The 20816-nt window shown below is 39.8% G+C and overlaps 1 protein-coding gene and 1 pseudogene across 2 annotated transcripts in view; one reads left to right on the forward strand and one right to left on the reverse strand.

Moving 5' to 3' along the window:
• Nucleotides 1-20816, reverse strand: part of MAPKAP1 (MAPK associated protein 1) — a 343015-nt gene that overhangs the window by 114511 nt on the left and 207688 nt on the right. For both annotated transcript variants that reach the window (XM_036751105.1, XM_036751106.1), the window contains one exon: nucleotides 14176-14285. In XM_036751105.1, the coding sequence (XP_036607000.1) occupies nucleotides 14176-14285 (110 nt within the window). The remainder of the gene's footprint in view (nucleotides 1-14175; nucleotides 14286-20816) is intronic.
• LOC118843457 lies at nucleotides 19953-20654 on the forward strand (annotated as a pseudogene).

Below are 20816 nucleotides of genomic sequence, written 5' to 3' on the forward strand. Positions count from 1 at the left end.
TGCCAGATCTGTCTCTTCTAGGATCAGTGCACTGTACCTGCAGATGACAGCTCAAGCTGGATACCAACCTCTGTCCAAGGCCACAACCCACCACCCCCTGGACCTGGAGTTGACCAAATTCCAGACACTGGCTACAGACCCAACCCCTTTAATAGGGGGACCCTGTGAGGCAGGGACAGCTCTACATCCTCTCTCATCATGAAGCAGTTCCAGAAACTGAGACCTTCACCACTTACCCCAAATGATTTTGGGTCCCATCTATGTAAGGGGGGAATGATGAGGTGCTTGTGCTTGGACTCTAAATTCTAACAGCCTCTGCTTGGGTGCCTGTGCCTGAACCCCAATTCCAAAACACATCCAGTTCTCATAAACACATCTGGTTCCCAAAATATATTGTCCCAGGCTGTCTCTCTCCAGCTAAAGGGTAGCATGCCCCAACTTATCTCTGCTTCTTCCTTTGTAAGCAGCTATGCGCCACTATAGGTTGATTTCAGGATGCTAATAACTGACTGCACACTGAGTCATAGCATATTTACTATTCACTGACCTTTCTAACACGTATCTCAGACATAGTATTTTGTCTAACAAGACACTAGATGAGAAACTATTCCCCTTTAGCCCCAACCTACAGACAGTGAACTTAGTGACCTGTTTTCACAGTAAAGACCACACCCCTAGTAACCCCACTGTGGGCTGTTTCCTAGAGAACTCTGGGTAATATGCCTGCACAATAGATAGTATATATGCTTGTTCCTTTAAGAACTAACCACTCCTTGAACATGCCCTAAACCACTCCGTAATCCCACCCCCAAACACCTAACTGACCTGACCCTGCCCTTTAATCCCCTATTAGCTTCTATAAAGAATTCCCCCTGCACCTCTTTATGGTTGCAGGTTCCCTAGGAACTCTTGCCCGCTGAAAAAGCGTAATAAATCTTTGCCTCCTTGACTTAAAGAATGCTCGCATCTGCAAATTCACTCCAAGTGGCCTCACCCTGGGAACTTTGGTTTGGGATCCCTGCATCCCTGGGTTTCTTCTCCCCCTCTACAAAACGAAGACAATATAGATCAAAAATATTTTAACATAAGATTCAAACATAGGCCTATAGTTCTTTTCTGTCCAATATAATTTACCAAAATACAACTTTCTTAAGTTTAATTCAATACATTGTGAGCTGAGAATTCTTTTTTTTAATTAAGCCCTAAATATTAGTGCTATCAGTATTATTATTAATTTCTTTAATCAAACCCACTCTTTGGGAAGCCACCTAATCCTGTTTTAGAAATGACTTTCAGCAAAGAAAGAGTGGCAGGAGTCCAGTCCTGTTTTCTTTTCGTTCAAATAGTTTCAGAACGGCTAGATTAATTCGGACCTTTTTCAACTTGAAGATTCTTTGACTTAGAATCTAACACAGTCTTGTTAAAGTGGAAAGATCAATGGACTTGGAGACAGAAAATGTGAGTTTGAATCTCAGGTGTGCCTCTTACTAGGTGTCTGACCTTAGGTAAGTCATTTAGCTTCTCTGACGCTTGGCTTCCTAACATATACAATAAGGATCGCCAATCTTGTATCACTCAACTCAAAGCCTTCTTCCGACAAAACTGTTTTGTAAATCGTTATATACTTCAGAATCGCCATCACCATTATTATTATGAAGGCACAGGAATAGAATAGTTCACATCATTATGTTGTTGAACATTTTATTAAAGTACTTTTTTCACAACCCCAATGAAGCAAAGATACTGATTTCATAGATGAAGAAACATACTAAAAGAAGGAAAGTGAATGACCAATGGTCAGACAGTTAACAAACGCCAGACAATGAGGGCAAACCCAGTTCTTCTGATTTGGTCTGGTGCTCTTTGCACTATACCATGTCATCTCTTGGGCTTAAATTTTCAAATGCCTTTTTTGCCTTGAAAGAAACATCTTAATACCAGTGGATACTTCATCTACATATAGAGTTTGTATATCTATTACTCCCAAGCAGTGCCCAGATGATTGATTAATTCAGCTGAAGTCTTCAGAGTCAATTTAGGTCCAGGAGAATATAAAAAATCATTATCCAACTGAAATGAATGGGCAATTGTTGCTAAAAGATTCAGTAGCATAGGCATGCCCTTAGTAGTATAATTATAGACATGTGTGTTTATGTATACATATATAATATACACACATGTGCATACAACAACCAAGATGTAAATATCCAAAATTATAAAACAAAATAGTGATTCTTTATATTACATATTCAGATTGTCCAAGCAGGAAGGAATCATAAAGATTAAGCTCTATAAAGAAAGCTAACTAGCTCCTGTCAGAGAGATGATGGACTCAAGATATAGAGTAAGACATGCATTTTTATTTTCGGACATGGCCAATGTGGGAATTTGTTTTGATAGACTATGCATATTTATTACAAGGGCTTTGCATTTTTGTTTCTCAGTGGGGGAGGAAAGAGTGAGAGGAAGAGAAAATAAACGCTTGTTAATTCAGAAAGAATACCATTTATTTTTTTAAAGAAAGAAACCTAGATCTAAAGGTAAGAAATGAGTTGCCCAGGATTACCCAGCTAGTAATGGATTCAAAGGCAAATCTTAAAACTCAAGAGTTCAGCATTGTTTCCACTAAACCAAACCATGCTGCTTCTTATATAATGGATTTTGAGTTCTTTGTAACTGTCGTGTGCAGTATATCAACTTTATCTGCATAGAGTCTACCCTGAAATACACCCTGAACCCTTAAGTTGAAAGCTCTTTGAAAGAAACAATGCAAAAGCATACACTAAAAATAGCATAAATTATATGGCACACTTGGGTTTTATATTACACAAACTGTAAAGAAAAGTGTGCAAGATGATACATTCTAAATATCAAAAGGTGTCTGCATTTCTGTTTTAACATAACCTTCACAACTAACATTTCTATAGTGCTTTAAGGTTCATGATGTGTTTTCCTCATAACATTCCTATGATGTCAGTAGTGAAAATATTATTAGTTCTATTTTATAGAAGAGGAAACTGAGGTTCAGCAAGAATTATTTTTCCAAGGTTTCACAATGAGTGTCAAGGGAAGGATTTAAATGAAGGTTTTCTAATTCTAGACTTAAGCACTCATCTTACTGTACCATGCTACCTCCTGATTCTATGTAAGTCATTGAACTCTGACCCAGAAATACTAGTATTAGACATATGCCATGAGAATTCTGATGAATGTAAGAACCAATCATAGCTCCAGAGGGCTGATGATGATGTTACCCACAACCTGACAGAGGTCCGACGGAATCACAGTACAGAATAAGACATATAATTCTGGATAATGCAAATGTGTGGATTTGTTTTGCTTGACTATACTTATTAATAAGCATTATGTTTTTCTTTCTTTGTATTGTGGGGATGGGGGGAGATTTGGGTGAGAAGAAAGGGGAGCTAGTGATAGTGGTAACAAAAAAAAAGAGAATCATTAAAACACTTTTAAAAATGAACAGGAAAAGAAAGTTCAGAAGGAAGCACAAAGGGACAGCTTTGAAAATAACATGTTGAACTATTATTATATACGTTTTAAAAAACCAAGCTATATATATGATTGAGATTTCATAATCCTATTTTGTTCTTTTTATATGGAAATATAAACATAAACATATATGGAAATACAAACTCATATATGTACACACATAATTCTATACATGATATTAATTTATAAGACATATGCATATGCACACACCCTGAACTCTATTTAGTTGAAATAAAATCTTCTATTTGTTATCAGATCTCTTGTTATTCCTAACACATGACAGGATAGCTAATGCTACCTTTCCTTTTAAAAGCTTAGGCTACTAATTACTAAGGATGACTTTGATGGTGGGAAAGTCTGGTGAACTAGAAAACAGGCTACTCTATTTTACTGGTCAGATATTGACCTAGTAGGGGCCTTCACCTAAGAAAAAGTAAATGTCCACGATTATTAAAAATCAGCCAGCCTCAATTCTGCTGAGAAGAGCTTATCCAATTCTCCTTTTCCTTGAACCCTGGGAACTCAGCCAATGCAAAGTGATTTAAAATGTCAAGCAGGGCAGGAACAAATTGAAAATTGAGAGAACTTTAAAACAATTTTTTTTCACCTTGTAGTGGAAAGAACATGGATTTATTAATCTCAAGAAATCTGAGCTTAAGGCCTGGCTCTCATTTGATATTCTCACATGACTCTAGGTAAGCTCCCTTCTCTTCTCTGAGTATCAGTTTTCTCATCTATAAAATGGAGCAATAATCTCTGCACTACCAAATCATCAGGTAGTTGTGAGCAGTGTTCCATAGCACTTAAATAGAGAAATGAGAGTTATTATTAACAAGGTCCTTCCTAATTCTACAATCCTATGAGAACACTATCATCATTAGCAGAGAATTCAAAGAATCACAGTAGCAAAGAATAGGCTGGGATATACTGTGAAAAATATACTGTGGCCCAGAATGTGATTTGATAAAGTGATTAAAAGAATGAAAATCAGATATTTAGATTGCTTACAAATTTTTCAGTTCTGGGATTCTATTTCAGTAAGGATATCAATAAAATGAAGAATTCAGAAGTGAAGAAGTAGGATGGAGAAAGGTCCACAGACCCTCTGATATAACAGAATTAGCAACAGATATGGAGTCAGGGGACCTGTGAAGCGTCCCAGTGCTGCCACCTGCTACCTGTGTGACCTTGGATGGCCCCACTTAATGTTTTTGGACCTCAGTTTCCTCATCTGTAAAATAAGGAAGGTGGACCAGATGGTCTCCAAGTTCCTTTCCTACTCTATGTCTATGATCTCACACAAAGATTGGCTGAAGGAAGTAGAGATATATAGCCTGGAGGGGAGAAAACTGAGGGGGAGACCAGGGAGCTGCCTTTTAAGTCATAAAAGGAATTTCTGAAGGAATGACATATGGAAGAGGGATTATTAGACTTATTCTACTTGACCCAGAAGGCAAAACTAGAAGTAGAAGGTGAAAGTTGTTAAAAGGCAAATTTTAGCTCAAGTTGGGGGGAAATTTCCCAGTAATCTAAACAATTTTTCTTTAAAATTAACAAAAAAAATCTAAGTGTGAGCAGAAAGAAAAAACCACAAGGTAGGTAAGAGTGAAGGAAACTTTCAGTTCAACTTGGAAACTTATTCTATACAACCTGTCTGTGATTAACACTGGACAAAGTGGGAACCTCACCTCAACATGGCCCAAGCTGTTTGATTCCAATTGCTTTTTTCCCTTCTACATATACAGCCTATAGAATCATAAAAATCTTAACAATTGGATGGTCATTTGGGTGAACTTCTACATTATCCCTACAAATAGCTATAAATCCTATGATAGGGAACTCACTTTCCACAAAGAAACCCATTCTATCTCAGGACTATAATCCTGAGTTCTTTCTTTCTTAGTGGAGTTGAAATTTTTCTGCCTGAAGCTTCCAGCTACTGCACTAAGTTTTATCCTTGAAGCCAAATAGGTCAAGTTCTATGACTTTCCCCTTCCATGACAGCTCTTTTAATTTTTCAGGATACGGTTCTTATCTTCTTCAGAGTAAAGTGGAGGCCCAGAAAAGTGAACACACTTGCCCTAAGGTTACACAGGTAGTAAGTGATAGTCCCAGATTCACACCTAGATCCCAACTCCAAATTCAGTGCTATTTCAATTGTAGTACACTGTAACATCTTCTTCCCTGCCTAGATTCAGTCTTCTGGACTGGTTCCTGTTATCAATAAACTCCAGACGTGGTTTGACCAGCGTAGAAGACAGCAGCACCATCACCTTCTTTGTCCTGGATTGTAGACTTCTATCAAACCAATGTTATTAGGCCCTTAGGATTTAAAGCTAGAAGAAGCCTTTGAGATCATCAAGAGATTTACAGATGAAGAAACTGAAGCCCACTTGCAGATATACAAGTGTTTTATCCACATTATTTGAGTGAAGCTTCCAGAAGGTGAATCCCCTTTCTAAATGACTGAGTGATTCAGTTCAGTGCTGTCTGTACACTGCTACTTCCACTGAACTCTGGGATAAGAATGATGAGCCTGCAAACAAATCCAGATTTCTTGATTGGCATCTTGGCAAATATTGAAATGAAGTTCACATGCCAGCCAATTCCTTTTCTTTCTGAATTGATGGAGGAGTGTACAGTAGTAACTCTTGCTTATTGACGTGAACATACCAGCTGATCTCTTTCAGAAGTAGAAGGCTTGTTTCTCTCTAGGCAACCTAGGGATTTTTTTCCTTGTTTCATTATTCTCCCTCTAAAATATGCACATGGTTCAATGCTCAAAGTTGCTGAAAAAACACCTTGATTTTAAAGAAACATATCTCGACCTTTAAAATACTATTTATCAAATTTTCAAAAGTTGATTCTGCTTTATTCAGTTTGATTCATAATAGTTATTAAGTGCCTACTGTGTGCAAGATCTGTTTTGGGGACCGAGGTTATATATAAAGATGAAAAATAACAAAAAAAAACCCCTGCCATGAAGGAACTTGGGGTAGGAATCTGGAGGTGGGATACAATGTAAAAACAGAATATAGATCCTACAAGGGAGGATGTGGTAATTGTAAAGGATAAGGCTAGACAGAATTCTAAGAAAATAAGGAGGGAGAAATTATTCAGGACTAATCGATGAGCTGGGTTTGACCTGGGCTCTGAAGGAAATGGAAGATTTCAATAGGCAATATGTGGGATATAACAATGTCATGAAGGACATGGAACAGAGTAGGATGAAATCAGGGGATAGCTTGTAATTTAATCTTAATGGAATGTAGAGTGAGTAATTAAGTGTCAGAAAGGTTAAGACAGAATCAGACTATGGATGGCCTTGAATGCCAGACAGTTTATCCTGTAAACAATGAATGGGGAGCCACTGAAGGTTTTGGAGCAGGTTAAGTGCTTTAGCCAGATTTGTTCCTTACAATGATTATTTTGGCAGTGGTGTGTGGAATATTCTACTAAATCCCCCTCTGATGATTTACTGTTGTACTGTGGGAGACAAAGGATCCTAAGGACTTTGGTAATGAATTCTAGCAGTTCCTATCAAGTAGGAAAAATCCCAGGGATGGACCTGGAAACAGACAGCATGTTTGTCACCCAAACACCAGCATAGCTAACCGTGGAAAGACTCAATGCCAGAAAGGTGGCAAATACAGAATGACTTTTTTTTCCAGGAAGAGTAGCTCATAAAGAACTGTCCACTAAGTGTAGAGGGGCTATGATCTACACTGATTAAGAAAGTACCTGACTTGATGAAATCAAAGATCCTTGAAATATCAAAGGATGGATTAGGGAGGGGGAAGAGCCTGTAGGTGGTGGGATCAGTTAGGAGTCCGTGGTAATAGTTCATTAAAAAAAAGGTAATAAAGGACTGATACTGGCGGCAGTGAAAATGGAGAAGAACATGAGAAATACCATGGAGGGATTTGGCAATTGATTGGTTTGGGGTTGAAGGAGAAGGAACTGTCCAATATTAATTCACAGGTAACAAAGTTACACAAAGTGCTTTCCATGTTAATCAGCTGTTTGGATTAAGAAAATGCGCTAGTGTGCAATATTACAGTAGAAAGTATGCTCCTTTAGGACAGGGACAATTTTTCGTCTTATCATTATATTTCTAGCACCTAACAGAGTACCTCAGAGGTAGTAGGGACTTAATAAACACTTGCTGGATAGAGGAGATTACAACAGAAATTTATGAAAGTTTTAAAAGGTAAATTTAAAACGTAATTTACAGCTGTGAGTTGAGTAGTGAGAATCGGCCATGCTAATTCCAGCTTAACACAATGGCTCTAGGGTGATCCTGGGCAAGTCATTAGCTTGTGTGAACTTAAGCTGACACATGGATAAAGTGAGAATTGTAGTATTTGCACTCCCTACCTCATAGAGGGCAGCTAGGTGGTGCAGTGAATAGAGTACCAGGCCTGAAGTCAGGAGGATTCAGCTTTGTGAGCTCAAATCTGGCCTCAGACACTTACTAGCTGTGTGATGCTAGGCATGTCACCTAACTCTGCTTGTCTCAATTCCTCATCTGTAAAATGAGTGGAGAAGGAAATGGTAAATCACTCCAGTATCTTCACCAAGAAAAGCCCAAACTGGGTCACAATGAATTGGACACAACTGAAACAACTGAACAAAACATCATACAGACATTGTAATTAATATTATAAGATTAACTACTGACAAGATAATAGATGGAACTGCAAAACAGCATATAAATATGAATTATTCTACTACATTTCTTCTTTTCCCTTCCCTAATTCATGACTAGGGAATGGAGGATAAAGATTAAGGTGCTCAAGGTGGAAAAGGATGTTGCAAATGTTTGTATGCATCTACATAATAAATTTAGCTGGAGCTGGGGCAGTGAACAGATTAGAGACCATAGGTAGAAGAAACAGACCTCTGCAATAGAAAGAACAACGTACGTGGGTTTGAGTTACTGATGCGTCACTTACTAGACTACGTGTGCCCTCGGTCAATTCCCTTTTCCACTTAAGCTTCAGTTTCCTTACCTATAAAATAGGGATGATAATAATGACGATGATGATGATGATGACACATGTGCTCCCTACTTCGCAAGGGTGTTTAGTAGATACACTCTGACCACAGAACGTTTTGTAAATTCGCAAGGGCCATGCAAACACCAGTTGTTATTATTATCCTTAATAATAATTTTTTGTCTCATGGACCAAAAAAAGGTTGGTAAACAATGATTTCAGTGCCCAGGGATATTAAAAAAATGTAAATTATTATTATTATCCCTTTTATATCAACTTCAAAATAGCGCTCCTTAGTCTGGTGTTAATTAGTAGTGACAATGCCCAAACAGCTTCTCCTCTTAGAGCCTGTTTCCTCATCTATAAAATTAGTTTAATACTTGCCCCCTGCCTACTACATGAAGGCAACTAGGTGGTGCAGTAGATAGCGTGCTGGGCCTGGAGTCAGAGAGACTCATCTTCCTGAGTTCAAATCTGGCCTCAGTCACCTACTAGCTGTGTGACCCTGGCCAAGTCACTTACCCGTTTGCCTCAGTTTCTTCTTCTGTAAAATGAGCTGGAGAAGAAAATGACAAACCACTCCAGTATTTCTGCCAAAAAAACCCCAAATGGAGTCAAGAAATGTAAAATATCAATAATAGCTTGTTGTGAAATTTAGTAAGAAACAGCCATACAAAATTCTGTTTGAAATCCAGATAGTAAGGATAAAATGCGTCAATATCAGTTACCAAATCTTTTCAGTCTATGATACACACACACGCTTTTTAGTGGCATTAATAATAGTTCCCATGTGTACCATGCTTCCACACTACTACTATCACCAATAACAACAATTAAAATAATGACGATGATATAAAAATGCTGGATTTGTGATGGAATCCTAATCCACTGTCTAGCTGCGGACTTGTCATTTTAAGTATATTCACCTCAGCTTCCTCAACTGTAAAATGGGGATAATAATATACACTAATACAATGAAATTTCATATATAAAAATACACATAATATATTAATTATGTAAATGTAATTGTTATATATATACACTATGTTGTATACAATATATTACGTGTAAAGTTTGCTATCTATATATGATTAATAACACTATTTGAATGTTGATTTCAAACCCGCTGCTTTCAAGCAATTTAGAATAGCCTTACAATGGTATTTACAGGCTCCTCTCTTGAACAATTACCATTACTGATTACTAGTAAGAGGCAAAAGTTATATAAAAACTTAGGCATAAAAAGGACTGGATTCTGTCTTTAAGGGAATTGAGTCTGTTAAATGCCTTTGGATAGCTATTTAAGTTGCCTGAAAGCAGACGGTTTGAAATTAACATAAAGAATGCTATCTGATGGACTGAATGATTCCATTTTACCCTTGAAGTTGTGTGGCCCACCCCCTTGAACTATTCTCCCTCCCCAAAGGAGACAGAATTGACCCCCAGGAAATAGATAGAAGTCACCCCAAAAAGTGAACAAAAGAGGTGTTTGGAAAGCGGACCACCATTCATCGCGGCTAACGACGTGTTCATTATGAGTGATGATGGATAAAGACTTCTCATGCTGGGATGAAATCAAGATTTATATGCATTGTTTCCTCTCCCAACTTGTGGGAAGATCATCATCATTTAATTCTATCTCTGCGGCCAGTGATGGGCATCCAGAGAGCTGGTTATCAAACGGCGCAGTCAGCTGGCAAAAGCCGAAACGTGCAGTTGGCACATCTGGACCGAGCTGCCACAGCCGAGGGTGAACAATGACTCCTGGCATGCAGCCAAATTGCTTGCAGACGCTAGCAGGTCTCATCTACGACCGCCCCTACCAGCATCTTTCTCTCTCTCTCTTTTATGAGAATCAGAATTTCACTGCTTCATTCAATTGCTCTCTTCTGCCATTTTTTACAGCTCTTATCGTTCCCCTCGAATATAGCCTTGAGACAGCTCATCCGTGTCCTTCACTGTGTTATCTCTTCTAACTTTTATTAAAACTTCAGCTTTCATCTGAAGATAGCTAATTAAATCTGGAACAAATTATATGCCCCCTTTAAAAATAGCACTAAAATATTTTCTCCAACCAGAGAACTGCTTATTTTCTCTTCCTTTAGATGAAACGAAGGATGTGGAAGAAGGCCTCATGCATTTCTAAAGGCAAGAAATTTGACACTTCATATGTAGGTAGATGGATATTAAAGTTGCCTGCAGCATGACAAATATTAGATTTGCTCGCAATAATTATTTCTCGATACTGACAAGATTTCCTGGTTTCATACCTATTGAACATACCACCGATGTGACTAAGTACTCATTCTGTCTTCACTTTACTCCCCTCTGAACCTCAGCTACTATAAAATGGGGGTGATGCCACCTGCTTAATCTGATAAAAATGTATGCTTATATATTAATTTAAGACTTTTAAAGTGCTTTGCATATATTATCTCATACACATGCGCACGCACACACGTGCACAAGCACAAACACAGAAAGAGTTGGGTAACAGTGATAGTTAATAACATTTGTTTCCACTGTGTGTATTAACCTAAGCAATTTTTAGGTTGGTAATATGAAAGGCAACCTGGTGTAACGGAAAAAAAGACCATACCACAATTCAGGAGAACTGCATGCACATCTTAGAATCACAACTAAGTGGCTGGGTGCACTTAGCAAAGTTACTGCCCCTTTTTGAGCCTCTACCTTCTCAAATACAAAATAAGTCTTTCCGATCTGACATTAATTCAGTTCAAGAAGTATTGATTAATTTACTAGACATCTACTATACAAACACAAAGCAGCGAGGCAGCGCAGTGGATAGTGCCAGGCCTACAGTCAGGAAGACTCGCCTTCCTGAGTTCAAATCTGGCCTCAAACATGTATTAGCTGTGTGACCCTGAGCAAGTCACTTAATTCTGTTTACCTCAGTTCTTCCTCTATAAAATGAGCTGGAGGAGGAAATGGCAAACACTCCAGTATGTCTAACCGGAGAATGCCAAAGGGGGTCACAGACAGTGAGACACAACTGAAAAAAATGACTTACCAATAACATACACAACGTACCTGAGATACAAAAATTAATAATAAAAGCTAGGATTTATCTGGTACTTTAAGGCTTTTAAAGTACTTTACATATGCTAACTCATTGAATTCTCACAACAGCTCACACTTACCCAGTGCTTTAAAGCTTACAGTTTCATTTATATCAATTCTTATGAGAAAGGTACTTCAAATATTATTATCCTCATTTCACAGACAAGGAAAACTCAAGTTTGGGTTGCCTCTGAACCCTGTCCTAATTCCAAGTCCAGTGCTCTATTATAATACTGACCTCAAGCTGCTCCCAAGCTCATGGACTTAAAGACATGGACACAAATAACTGTAAGAAAAGGGAGAGTGAGATAAATGCAGAGGCAAAGTCTCAGCAAAGCTGTGCAAAATTGGAGGAGGTGAATGAATTGATTCCTCTGGTGATGAGGTATTTAGACTCCTAATACTTGTAGCATCTCACATTTGTAGCATCAGAGCTGGACCTGGAAGGAAGGGAGCTACTCCAATGGACGGTAGTGACTTGATCAAAGGCATGGAGATAGGAGACAGAAAGTTGTGAAGGTACCTAAGGGCTATTTCTACAAAATGAAAAGTAATCTGCCATTGTTTTCTGCCTCAACTAGACCAAGACACACCAGGATGTTCATTTTTAGAGGTTTTTATACACTCCTATTCCATCAAAGTTTTTATTTGAAACATCCCTCTGGTGAGGTGATAACCCTGGGAGGCTCAACAGCAACAGAAATGGAGTGCCAGCTTTGACAGCCCCCAACAAGCTGGATGGGCCTGATAAGGAACGGTGCACCTGCTGTCCAGGGATGAGCCTGGCTACATTGGGGGGAAGGGTAATGGTGTTTTAGCCACAGCAAAGACCGCTCCTAAAGACCACCTACGAGGTTGAAAAGGGGCTGCCATCTGTGTGGGTAGAGGGCACGTCCACAGTGGTCACAGTACTGATCACTTAAGTACTGAAGAAGTATCTCTCTTCACAATAATTTATGTCAAAACAGAATGAATGTTGCATGTGAGGCTCTCTCTGTCCTGTTTTGAGGTTCTTGGCTCAGCTTCCAAAAACTAATTCATAGCATTCATGGTTTTGTTTTTACAACACCTCCACTTCTTCACTGCAGATACTCCCTGTGCTGATATATCCCAATGAAGTGCTCTCCTCCTTCCATGAGAGGAGCACAGGAATGAGCATCTCAATAGGGGCTGCTATGTGCCAGGCACTGTGCTCAACACTTTACAATATTATCTCATTTGAGATGATCTGAGAATCCAAGGCAGTGTAGGAGGGCAATCCTGTCATCCCATGACTGATAAAGACTTCCTTCACATGATGTTTCTCTGAGGGGTTGGCATGGCATAGTAGAGAGAATGATTTCTGTGGAGGTCAGGAGATGCGGGTTAGAATCTGAGCACTGCCACTTATTTGGCCCATACTCTTGAGGGCAGGTCACACAACTCTTTGAGATAAATACTTTGAATATTATTATCCCCATTTTACAGATGAGGAAACTGAGACTTTAGCTGTCTCTGAACCCTGTCCTGATTCCAAGAGCAGTGCTCTATCCGTGTTATGATACTGACTGGGGTTATCACATTTCTACAGTGCAATAACCAGTGAAACAGTACAAGCATCATCCCTTCATCATGTCTGAGTGCCAGAGCAGAATGATTTACTCAAGGATCTATCATTCTAAGGGCAAGAGCTGGTGTTCTAACGGAGGTCTCCTACCTCCAATTACATAGCTCTTTCCACTACACCACTTCTCTCCAAACCTCAGTTTCTTCAGCTATAAAATGCGGATAATTATCCTTGAACTAATTTACTTTTCAAAGTTTCAAGCACTTTGTAAACTTCAAAGGTTTTATAGAATATATCATCATTGTTATTATTTTAATACTTCTCTGACCAACACAACTTCAAAATAATATCATTAAGACATCACATTATAGCCAAATGCCACTATGACATTGGGAAAATGCATTGTACCAACATTAGGTTAACTATCTAAGATATGAATGAAATGGTCTTCATTAGAGAACAAATTACTTATTGATGGCAATAATTTTTAGCATCATGTTCTGTTGTTGTAGAACCAATTTATAGCATGACGGGATTTCAGAGCTTGAAAAAAATTCAGTGATCATCCCATCTAGGGAGTATTAACCCTTTTTGTGTCATGGAGCCTTTGGCAATCTAGCGAAGCTTATAGACCCCTTCTCAGAATATTATTTATAAGTGTATAAAATAGAATACATAGGATAGCAAAGCAAGCAAGATATTGAAATATATTACCAAAATGTAAAGAAAGCAAGTTAACAGATCCCAGGTTAAGAACTCCTGATTTAGCCCAACCATGTCATTTTACAGATGAGAAAACTAAGGCTCATCGAGGGGAAATGACTTGCCCAAAGTCACACGGGGAACGAATGGCAGAGCTACTATTCAAACTTAGGTCTTCAAAGGTAGGGTATGCAGACACTATTCAGAAATCTTGAAGGTCACTGAAAATGAGGAACAGCAACCCCTGCTAACAGCTCCCTCTCCCCACCCCCCCAAAAAAAGGACTATAAAATTTCAGGCTAAGACTTTTGTCTTCAGAAGAAATATTTAGTGTCCCACCTGAACCCCTCTGAGAGCCCTTCCTCCGCTTCAGTGCCTTCTGCAAGATGTCCTTCATGGTGACCTTCGTGCTGTCCACCTGAATAAGGGAGAATCCATGAGCAGCATTTCTGTAACAGAAAACACAGATACTAAATGATCACCAACATTCACCCAGAGAAATTTTACTGCCTTCTTCACTGTGGTTTAAGAGAGTTTTAAGAAAAAGCCCACGCCTGAAGGGCCAATAAACTAGGAATTGATCAAGTCGACTACTGAGAGCAGAGAGGAAGAGAAACAGCATTATTGTACTTGCTGATGACCATGGGAGAGGGGTCAAGAAACAAGACTTTTTTGTCATTCATCTCAAATTAAGCCTCGCTGGTATACTGGTTGCTGGTAGACACAGGCTCCTAGTGCTGGTTCATAGGAGAAATTCTACAGCTGGGGGCTGACAATAGATGAGTTCTGTTTGTGTCAGTAGATGTCACTGTAGACAGTTACTGCCATCATATTACAGATCATGGGGCCCCAGAGGAAAGAGGTTGAGCAATGCAGGAAAAAAAAATTATTCTCAAAAGCAATTTAGATACCCAGTAGAGGGAAGATTCTTTTTAATGGGGCAGTCAATATTTTAAAAAAGATATTGGCAGTGTTCACAGACTCCACAGTAGAAAGACTCTTTTTTGATTTTTTCTTCTTTTGCAACATTCACATCTAATAAGTTACAAAGTCACATCAATTTCATCTTTGCAACATCTCTCTATTCCCACTACCATTGGTTAGTACAGTTCCTTATCACGACCTGCCTGGTGAAGTGGAAAAAACAGTAAATCAGAGGACATGAGTTCAAGTCTTAGTTCTGCTATTCATGATGTGAGTTTGGGGAAGGCAACCTCTGGATTTCAGAGTCCTCATCCGTAAAATGAAGAGGGGTGGACTATAGGATTTCCGAGTGCACTCCGTCTCTAATCTATGATCTCTGAGGCAGTTTAGTATAATATGAAGAACAAAAGCTTTGGAGCCAGGGAGCCTGGGTTTCAATTCCAGGTCTGCAATGCATATAAAAGCTGTGGCCTTGCGCATGTCACTTCACGTTTCCGGCCCTATCTGTAAAACAAGGACATCAGACCTCTGAGGTTGCTTCCAGCTCTAAATACTATGACCCTATCCCAACTGAAACAGCCATTTTATGTGTCTTCCCTGTATCTTCTCTCTCATTCCTTCGCTTGCTGCCAGACTAGTGAGTTAATCTAACTGGTGATATTTTCATCACACCATGATTATTCCTGTTCCATTACATCCTGGCACTGAAGAGTCAAATGAAACAGTTCTGAATGGCCTCTGTTAGAGGATGGAGTTATCACCTAAGGAGCATTGGAATGACTGTTTGTGAGCATTCAGACACTATAAAGAATTTGGTAAGAACTCCACTTTTGCATGAGAATCCCGAAAGAGAAAATGACAATAGCTCATATTTCTAACACATTTTAATGAAGGAATGAATTCTGGTTTTTTCAATCCACCAATGGGTCAAAATTTTGTTTGTTGCCACCTTTGGCCTCTCCCAGCTCTGCCACCCCCTTTTAATATGGCTAAATGAGAACAAGATTTTCCAGTTACATGAGAATGAATCAGGGCGTTCACAATCTTGAACCAAGCTGAGTAGCTCAACACTGATGACCCAATTTGTTTTGCCAATATCAAGACATATCATCCCCCTCCCCTCTAACGGCCTGCTGTTTACTATGTGATATTTCATTTGTTCAAAGGCAAAAGCTGGGGTTGATCTGGCAGGCATTTTTATCCTTTTTAACTTGGTCAACTTCTTCCTATTGAGCAGCTGGCTTAAGAGCTGTCAAGCTAATTTTACTGAATGCTCTGTTACTAGATCAGGCCTGAGCCACAGCCATTCTTTACCTCAGAAGCTGGAGCCCATCCCAGAACAATCTTTAAAAGTTTATTTTACTGATCAAAGCAAAATGAGGAAAAGCTCTTCGTTTTCCTATATTTAGTGAGCATTTCAGTAAGTGATACTTTGGCAAGAGGACTGAAATGTAAAGTGCCCTCCACATTTATAAACTTGTGGATATTTGCTTTGGAATGGGGCCAGGACGTGTTTGGAGGGAATGCCAATCATATGAGTTTCAACTTACTAGGCCCTCATTGCTTGGTTTTGTTTTTATAAGTTAGCAAGTTTCCCATCTGTAACAATATGGTTGGGGATGTGTTCTGAATGCACAAGCAGATGGACGCCAATGATCTGAAGCATTCTAGGGACAGTTCTGGGGACTGCACACCTTGAGTGGAAGGCTAGCATCCAGAATGAAGTAGGGGACAGCAATTCTGCTATCCTTTGTAACAGAAGACTACATCTGGAGTCTCCTATTCTGGGCCCCACATTTTAGGATGGCCAAGATGAAGCATGTCAAGAAGTTGACCAGGATGGTAAAAGGACTCACTATCATGCTATGAATATTAGTTGAAGAAATGGGCAATGTTTATCCTGGAGAAAAGAAGTCTTGGTAGTAAAGGAATATGATTACTGCCTCTGAATAGTTGAAAAGCTGTGAGGAAAAAGGAGGACTGGATTTAATCTGTATGACCTTGAAAGACAAGTGGGAAAAATCAAAGGAAGTTACAGGGAGGTAGATTTCCAATAAGGATCCTATGTGTCTTGAGAATGGAACAGACTTCCTTGGGAAGCAGTGAGCTTCCAATCTCTAGAGGTAATAGAGCAGAGTCTGGATAAGTCCTTGCCAGGAGGCAATTCATACTTAAGATGAGATTTTGAATAGCTGACTGCTAAGGTCTTGATTCCAGGAATTTTTAATTCTATATATCCTCATTGTAACTGGACAACATGTTAGCTTTAATTCAGATAATTAATTATGTAAAGATATATGTAACTGGAAAAGGAAGTGGGGCAATTCACGTAGGAAGGATGAGAGGTGCGACCTTTGTTACCTCAAGCAGATATATGGTATGGCAGAGTAGTTTAGTGGAAAGACCACTGAATTTGGAGTCAGCAGACACAAGTTTGCATCCCAGCTGTGTGACCTCTGTTGAGTCATTTGCCTTCTTTGGCCCTCAACTGCCTCATCTGTAAATGAGGGGGGCACACGAGGTGATCTCTAAGGGCTTTTCAGCTCTAAATCTTATGAGGCCGTATATAAATAAACAGTATATAAATTATGAACATCTTAGCCTTAGTTGCATCTAGCAGATCACATTATTTTAAGGGACAACAGCTTTATCCTTATTTGTAAAGACCCTAAGAAGGATACCTTCTGTTTAGTTCAAATTTCCACAACTAAAAAGGTCCTTTAAAGTGAGCTTTTGAATAGAGGAAGATCACTGATCTCTATTTTTTTTCTGTCATTTTACCAAAACCTACCTAGGTGACAAGGTTAAAGAAAGCCCCGGAAATGCTGGGCACTTATCATCCACAGGCATTCCTGATAAATTGTGCAGTGGAGGAATAAAGGATCACCTTCTGTATTTTTTCATTACACTTTTCTTTTGTTACAGAATACATAAATCCATTGTGGCACAATGTAATATGTATCATCGTGCTACACCTGCGGACGCTTCCGAGCCGCTGCCATGTCTGTATAGTCAGGAATGATAAGTGAACCGCCCGTGAATGTTAATGATAGTGATCATTCTGAGGTAACTTGGCTTTCCATCTTCCTTTACAGCCTCTGCGCTGAAGCCAGGGGAGCAAGGTTCATGAGAGGAGAACAAAAACCCACCATAAAGGTAAAAGGCTCAGCACTCAGAATGCTGCTGGAGAAGTGGGTACTATCTCACTCTGGGGCTCCATTTCGGGAGAAACATGAACATTACACAAAGAGAGAAGAAGGCTCCGTCCTGAGCACAGTATGCTCGACCAGCCCTAATAAGTTTTCCCAGGGCAGCTCTGGGCCTTGCTCCTTTTTCTCTAGATGGAGAGATAAAAACTTTGGTGACTGGGGATAGATTGCTACACTCTGAGGAGGTATATTGCATCCTGCTTCCACCGCTAAACTTTGCTTAAAGAAATTATGCAAGTATCACTACTAATGCTGCTAATACTAATAATGATGAGGACACTCTGCAGATCTATGATGTTTTGAGAATGGGTATTCCCTCCACTGACATGTACCTCAATTGCTTTACACTGTAATAGGTAGTTTTCACAAGTTCCTATAACCTGGTGGCGAGCCTGTCCCAACTTAGCCAGGCTAGCCCTTACATGACAGGCAGTGTCTGTCTGCCCTTCTGCCCAGGCTCAAGGCCTAAATTTGTGAAGGCTTTCTAGAGCTTCACTTTGCTAGTGTACCTTGAAAACCATGGGTCTTCCCTATCCCATAAGTATATATGGCAGCATACAAGGAAAAATAATGACATCTATTCATATTCATAATGCACTTTAAGATTTACAAACTACTTTCTTCATTTATAACAAAAGTTTTCCCAGGGCAGCTTTGGGCCTTGCTCCTTTTCCCCTCTTGGCTTTTTTCCTGATTTTTTTTTTTTTTGGCTTTAAAACCATGCCCCCCATTCTGTTTGTTCATGCTAGAATTTCCCTTGCTCACTCTGGTACAGCCCTCTGAAAATCCTGCCTCTCTTCTCCCATGGGGGAATTCCTCCTGAAGCCTCCATGTCACTGAGGGACCAAAACCAGCTGGCCTCCTTTCTCTGCTTGGCCCTGTTCCTCCTCTTCAGCGCCCTTCAGGTTGTCATCTTTCCCCTTAAGGGCAGGGACTACCTTTCTTTTTGGTTATATTTAGCATCATACCTGGCACATAGCAAGTGCTTAATAAATCCTTGTTTCCCTCTTCCATTTTTCTCACAAACTTGTGAGGGAAGCTATATAAAAATTATTCATTCCCATTGCACAGATGAAGAAACAGAGGCTTACTGTGACCACAGATTCAGAGTTTGACCAGAACACACAGATCATCCAGCCTTAGGGTTCCTAATTTGGAGGGGACGGACTCCTTTGGCAACTTTGTGAAGTCTGTGAATCCCTTCTCAGAATGTTTTTAAATGCATAAAATAAAATAGACAGGATTACAAAACCCAATGATGTTGAAATAGTTACAAAAACATTTTTTCCCATCCAAGTTCCTGGACCTGCTGAAATATACTCAGCCTCCATAGAGGGCTGTGGACCTTTGATCTAGTCTAACTGCCTCACTGTACAGATGACAAAATGGTGGCCCAGGGAAGCAGACTAACTCATCAAGATCACAATACCAGTGAGCGGCAGAGCCAGAACGTGACCATGTGTCCTATCACACAGAATCAAATACCTTGTACACGATACATTAGGGGTGAAATGATCTGCCCCAGGTCATGTGTGTACTTGTAACCATTCACATTCAGGATTTTTCTTTGTTCCAGTAAAAGCATAAGCAAAATCAATGACCCTGTACTCCTCGTTTCCATCTCTACCAAAAAGCACTAGGGGTATCATTCATAGTCATGTTTTTAATATATAAGGCATTCCCTGACCCCTCCCCCCAACAGCTCAAGAAACCATCTTTTAAGGTATGGAAAGGTTGTTACTGGTATTCACGAAGGGTGCAGCCAGGCAATTAAACTACTTATTAACAGAAGTATTGTAATAATTCTGGAATATTATTATTGTTGTTGTTATTGTTAATAATAGTTATACGCTGCCTTTTTACAGTCGGCGGCCGGCGCTAGCGTGTTCACACGCTGCGCTGCTTCCCTACCCCACGCTCGGTTCCTCCGTCGCTGCCGCTGCTGCCGCTCCCTCCTCTTCCCGGTCCCTCCCACCACCACCACCACCATGGGCTTCGGAGATCTCAAGACACCTGCGGGCCTGCAACACCTCAATGACTTCCTAGCGGACAAGAGCTACATTGAAGGGTTTGTGCCATCCCAGGCTGACATGGCAGTATTTGAAGCTGTCTCGGGCCCCCCACCTGCCAACCCGTACCATACGCTCCATTGGTATAACCACGTCAAGTCCTATGAGAAGCAAAAGGCGAGCTTGCCAGGAATAAAGAAGGCTTTGGGCAAGTATGGGCCTGCTGATGTAGAAGATACCACTGGAAGTGCAGCTACAGATAGCAAAGATGATGATGACATTGATCTCTTTGGGTCTGAGGAAGAGGACTAAAGTGAAGAGGCAAAGAAACTAAGAGAAGAACGCCTTGTTCAGTATGAATCAAAGAAATAAAAAAAACCTGCAATTGTTGCCAAGTCTTCATCTTACTGGATGTAAAACCTTGGGATGATGAGACAGATAACGGCAAAATTAGAGGAATGTGTCATAAGCATTCAGGCAGACTCCTTGGTCTGGGGATCTTCTAAACTAGTTCCAGTGGGATATGTCATCAAGAAGCTTCGGATACAACCTGTAGTTGAAGATGATAAAGTTGGGACAGATATGCTAGAGGAACGGATAACTGCCTTTGAAGGCTATGTGCAATCTATGGATGTTGCTGCCTTCAATAAAATCTAAAACCTAGCATCCTCAAAAATGGCATTTAAATAAAAATATTTGCAAGCAAAAAAAAAATAATAGTTATACTCTAAATGTACTCAGCAAGTATATTTCTGTGGCTGTCCTCTTCAAACACAGATTACCATGCTTCCTTTGTTTGGTAGTAGAAATCTTCATGAGTGCCTGTGGCCCCCAACAT

The sequence above is a fragment of the Trichosurus vulpecula genome, chromosome 3 (assembly GCF_011100635.1).
Source record: "Trichosurus vulpecula isolate mTriVul1 chromosome 3, mTriVul1.pri, whole genome shotgun sequence".
In the NCBI taxonomy this organism is placed as follows: domain Eukaryota; kingdom Metazoa; phylum Chordata; class Mammalia; order Diprotodontia; family Phalangeridae; genus Trichosurus; species Trichosurus vulpecula.